The following is a 5,132-nucleotide window of genomic DNA, read 5'->3' as shown; positions in this document are numbered from 1 at the left end:
GTTTACTAAAATCACACGCTCTACCGTCGCTACAAGTTATTTCATCATCGCTATTGCTATAAAGCTGTTACTACTCGATAAACTCTTGCGAGCAAGTCCGTTTCCAGTGCAAGCTGAATTGACAACTCCGTTGTTAAGGCTTCCAAGTGTTCTTTGTCTCCCCTTGTGTCGAATCAATAAATTGGGTAATACTTCCCTCGAAGACTGTTGCGATCCCCTATACTTGTGGGTCATCATGGGCCCAGGCGAAGATCACGCTGCCACCCATGTTGGTAAAAAATATCCCTGGCCGCATCCTCCAACCGTGAAGACACCTCCGTAAAGAGGTCTCGATGCTCCAACTGCTGAAGTGGCATCCATGACAGCGTAGTTGTGGACCGATATATGACCTGCATAAGAGAAGAAGAAATATTATTGAAAATCTTGTTATTTCTACATAGCCATAGCGACCAAATAATGGCAATCGCTCCCATCCTAATAAGACCCTTAAACCTAACCGCCACACCATTGAGCCAATTACCAAATATATTAGCAACACTACTCGGGGGGTATAAGGTAGACCCTATTTGGACAGCTGACCATATAAATCCAGCAAACTTACACTGAAAGAACAAGTGTTTAATAGTCTCGTCTTGGTGACAGAAGACACACTTCTTACTTCCATGCCAGTTGCGTTTGGTAAGATTATCTTTAGTGAGTATGACCCTACGACAAAGATATCATGCAAAAACCGTCGTTTTGAGTGGTATCCTCATCTTCCAAATCTTTGAATTATTATCGATTGAAATATCATGCTGAATCAAAGCATTGTACATGGAAACCACAGAAAATGCACCATTCCCGGTGAGATAAATATGCACTATTCAGGATAATCATGATATGACCGATTATGAAGATAATGTGCCAAACTTTCCATTTTCTGTAATGGGGCGTGTTCTAATAAATATATGACATAAAATTATAACTCGTACCCAGCGAAAACACAATACTGCGATTTGTTTAGACAAACCCCCAAAAAACAAAGGGCACACTGGAGCTCAGGCGACTTAGATTTAATTAAATCTAAGTCACCTGACGTCGACAGTTCACTAACGTACATATTTGTTTATGCAGTCAATTCTCGAGCGATACTGGTTCGCTCTTCATGGGCTGCGTTGGTCATTTGAATTTTCTGTTGTTTGGATGGTGGCTCTTGGGATTGCATTACATAGTCCTACATATAAAAACACCAGAAGGCCACCGAAGCAACAACAAAAAGTGCCCATTTTTTTACTAAATTATTAGGTGAGGTTGGCCATTTTCTCCTTAGCTCAAAAATAAGTGTATATGAGAAAAATGTATGCTCTTCTTTTTCACTAGAAAAATAATTATAACTAATCAAAGTGCAATTGCAAAAGGGTCATTTGCAACCAACATGCAACTAGAAAAATCTCAATTGCAACACATGTGCAAATGGAAAAAAATATCAGCTGCAACTCACATGCAACTAAAGAAAATCCCAGTTGCAACCGATGTGAAACTAGAAAATCTCGGTAGCAACCTGCGTGCAACTAAAGAAAAACTATGCAACTAGAAAAAAAACTCAGTTGCAACCCATATGGAAGTGGAAATATCTTAGTTTTAACCCATGTGCAGCCAAAAAATTCAGTTGCAATACACATGCAACTCAGAAAATCTCAGTTGCAATCCACATGCAACTGGAAAAATCTCAGTTACAACTCACGTGCGAATGGAAATGATCTCAGTTACAACCAATGTGTAACTAGAAAATGTCAATTACAGCCCATATGTAACTAGAAAATCTCAGTTACAACCACTGTGTAACTGGAGAAATCTCAATGGCAACCAATGTGTCCTTAAGCTAGCACAAAGCACGACGTAATCCAATGTTCAAAGAATTAGCATACACTTGCACGCCGAGGGAAAGCGGGCGCGAGCCAAAATGGTAGTAGTCTGCACAAATCTTAACTGTTGCACTTGAATTGTAACTAGCAAAAAAAAATTCCTGTTGCACCATGGTTGTAACTAAGGAGAAACCAAGATACGACTAGTTGCACATGTATTGAAGCTGAGTTTTTTTTTCCAGTTACACCATGGTTGTAACTGTGAAAAAAAATCAGTTACACATGGGTTGTAACTTGTATTTTCCCGCTTGCAGATGGGTTGCAACTAAGTTTTTTTTGGTTACACATAGCTTGGAACTGAGATTTAGTTACAGACGCATTGCAACTGATATTTTTCCAATCTGACATAATTTGTAGCCGAGATTTTTTCAGTATGACAATGCCTCAATGCATGCACGTAAAACCTCAGTTTAAACACATCGTATACTGAGACTCAACCTCAGTTTGGACGCATCGTAGACTCGGCTCCACACCCTTCTTGTAGAAGGTCAAAAGTGAACGCTGGGTGAAAGAGAAAAAAAAAACGCGACAAACCAGACAAAAGGCCACGTACCACAAAGCCCATGCTTACAATACAAGCAACACCAGACAGCACCCCACCACATGAAGCAGCGCAGCCCACGAAAAAAGAAGCAACGAGCGCCTTGTACCACCAGCGGCACAGCTAAACGACAAAGGTCTGCACGCATCTTAGCACAACAAATTCAACGGCAGATGAGTCGACTGAGATTTAATAAATCTCAGGCGCCTGAGAATTAGCAATTCCGAAAAACAAACCGTGTCTTCTAGCATTTTTTCCATTTTTATATAAGCACGGCTCCTCCGGATACTAGAGAAAGACCGAAAACATCCGCTAGAACTTTCGAGGTTAGTCTCCATTTCCACCAAAATCAAACCAAACCCTCGCCTCGCCTCGCCTCGCCACCATGGCCGACGGCGCCGCCCCCCTCTCCGCTGCCGGTCGCCGGCGGGACCGCCTCAGCGCCCTCAGCGACGACCTCCTCCACAAAATCATCACCCAGCACCTCCCCGTCACGGAAGCCGCCCAAACCGCCGCCCTCGCCAGGCGCTGGCGCAACCTCTGGAGCTCCACCCCGCTCGTCCTCCGCGACGCCGACCTCCCCGAGCCCGCGCGCGACGCCGTGGTCCCGCGAGTCCTCGCCGAGCACCCAGGCCACTTCCGCACCGTCGTCCTCCACGACTGCAGGCTCGCCTCCCTCGACCGTGAGCTCCCCGGCTGGCCGCTCGTCCTCGCCGCCAAGGACACCCAGAAGCTCGATCTCCTTCCGAACCAGGTCGACCCCTTCCCGTGCATCCCGGAGGGCATCCTCCGCTGCGGTACGCTCAAGGAGCTCTCGCTGGGCTACTGGGACCTCTCCCGCGGCGCCAACATCTCGCTTCCCCACCTCCGCTCCCTCACCTTGATAATGGTCGTCATAAGCGACCAGGACCTGGAGCACCTCGTCGCTGCCTGTCCCGCGCTGAAGACCCTTCATCTCAGCAGCACAGGACCCGCGCACGTCCGTCTCCGCAGCCCAAGCCTCCACTGCGCGCTGGTTGGGCTGTGGATGGTGGAGGACTTCGCGGTGGTGGACGCGCCGCTCCTGGAGCGCCTCATCTTGTTTCTGCCGCCGCGCGATGATGGTGTTGTAGTAAGGGTCAAGATTGGTGGTCATGCAGCCAACCTGCGGGTGCTCGGCCACCTGAATACAAGAGCTCACAGGCTGCAGATCGGCGACATCGTCATCCAGGTACGGCCATATCTATCCAGCTCTGATCTCTCTCTCTCAACTTGAAAATGTTCCGTCCACAATGATCCATTCATCATGCATGTTCTACTCTGTGATCTTGAAGCAGTCATTTGAGTTATGAATTATGATGTTGTTGCATTTTGGTGCACGTCATTGCAGTCTCCCAAAATCATTATTCCATCCTTATAAATTGATCCATCCATCATGGCATTTCCTATGGTCATAGAACACTTGATGGGTAAATTATCGTCTGCCTGTCTTGGTTGCATTGCAGCGTAACACAATGGCGAGCACAAGCGCTGTGATTCCAAGCGTCAAGATACTGGCGGTGACGGTAAATTTCGATGTCCTCTCGGAGGTCAGGACGCTGGCCAGCTTCCTCAGATGCTTCCCCAACGTTGACACGCTGCACATCGAGGTAGCTGACAGTTTCCTTCAGTCAGTCGATCATTTCTCAGTGGCAACATCAGTCGTTAGCAGCATGATCCATACTATATGTTACTGAAATGTTCACTCATTGGCTCGCATTTTGCAGTCTGCCGTGCATGGTTTTTCTGTAGCTGCCAATGAAGTACCCAGTGTGGAGCTTCATGCCAGGTTCTGGGAGGAGGTCAGTCTGGTTGAATGCTTGAGATCGCACGTCAGGAAGATGGTCATCCACAAATTCCGAGGGGATCAGAACGAATTCCAGTTCCTCAAGTTCGTCGCCATGAATGCCAAGGAGCTGCAGTCTTTGCACGTTGTGTTGCAACAAGAAAATACTTCCTCGACTGACAAGATGAATGAGACTGAAGATAATTTGCAGAGTCTATGGTTTCGAACAGGGATCTCTGGAGTGCTGCTGGTGCGGCCTACAGTGGGGTTTACTTCGATCCTGCAGAAAGCAACTGATCTCACATCCGACGACCCTTTTCGCTTTGAATGCATGGTTACTTCGCCCTATGCTTTCATGATTGGTCCGCTCCTTTTGGGGAATCGCTGACTGTAGATCACCCCATTTCCTGTGTAGCCATGACTTCTCCTGAGATATGGCTGATTTTAACTACCATGAATACGTAAGTAACATTGAAGAAGTATCCGTAAACAAGTGTTACTTTTCATGTGTTCTCCAATATCACTGTGTTGATATTATAACAAGCCATGTGCTTCTGAATATGTTGCGCCTGTTTCTTAGCATGCCTTTGGTGTCATATGCTTTGCTTCTGTCAATTTTGTTCGTTTTTATCATGAGATATTTAGGGTATGTTGAGCTTTACGTTAGCAAAGAGGAGCTGCACAGCTTGCTCGCTTCCAGCCCCGTTCTGCACACCCTTACGGTGCGTGGAGCATTTTGGAACTACCACGAGCACACAGCCAAAGCCTCCGGAGCGTGGTCCTTGGGCTTTCCGGGGTGGAGCAGTTTGAAGTGACGGAAAACGCTCCGGTCGGTCTTGGAAAGCCTCATCTTCAAGGAGCAGCCTGCTGCTTGTACTGGAAC

General features: G+C 46.9%; 1 protein-coding gene across 1 annotated transcript; it reads left to right on the top strand.

The window, feature by feature from the left end:
* Positions 1 to 2,830: 2,830 nt before the first annotated feature.
* Positions 2,831 to 4,637, top strand: LOC124660096 (putative F-box/FBD/LRR-repeat protein At1g78760). Its single transcript, XM_047197891.1, has 3 exons — positions 2,831 to 3,655; positions 3,930 to 4,073; positions 4,191 to 4,637. Exons 1-3 carry the CDS (start codon positions 2,831 to 2,833, stop codon positions 4,635 to 4,637), a joined length of 1,416 nt encoding a protein of 471 aa, XP_047053847.1.
* Positions 4,638 to 5,132: the final 495 nt, after the last annotated feature.

Source organism: Lolium rigidum, chromosome 1 (assembly GCF_022539505.1).
Source record: "Lolium rigidum isolate FL_2022 chromosome 1, APGP_CSIRO_Lrig_0.1, whole genome shotgun sequence".
Lineage (NCBI taxonomy): Eukaryota > Viridiplantae > Streptophyta > Magnoliopsida > Poales > Poaceae > Lolium > Lolium rigidum.
Note: the sequence above shows the minus strand (reverse complement) of the source record. Positions and strands in the feature narration are given on the sequence as shown.

What these genes read in the sequence shown, in the direction of transcription:
- LOC124660096 (XM_047197891.1), top strand. Translation starts at nt 2,831, where the DNA reads ATGGCCGACGGCGCCGCCCCCCTCTCCGCTGCCGGTCGCCGGCGGGAC. An exon ending in TCGGCGACATCGTCATCCAG is followed by an intron (nt 3,656 to 3,929) that starts GTACGGCCATAT and finishes GTTGCATTGCAG; the next exon opens with CGTAACACAATGGCGAGCAC. An exon ending in TTGACACGCTGCACATCGAG is followed by an intron (nt 4,074 to 4,190) that starts GTAGCTGACAGT and finishes CGCATTTTGCAG; the next exon opens with TCTGCCGTGCATGGTTTTTC.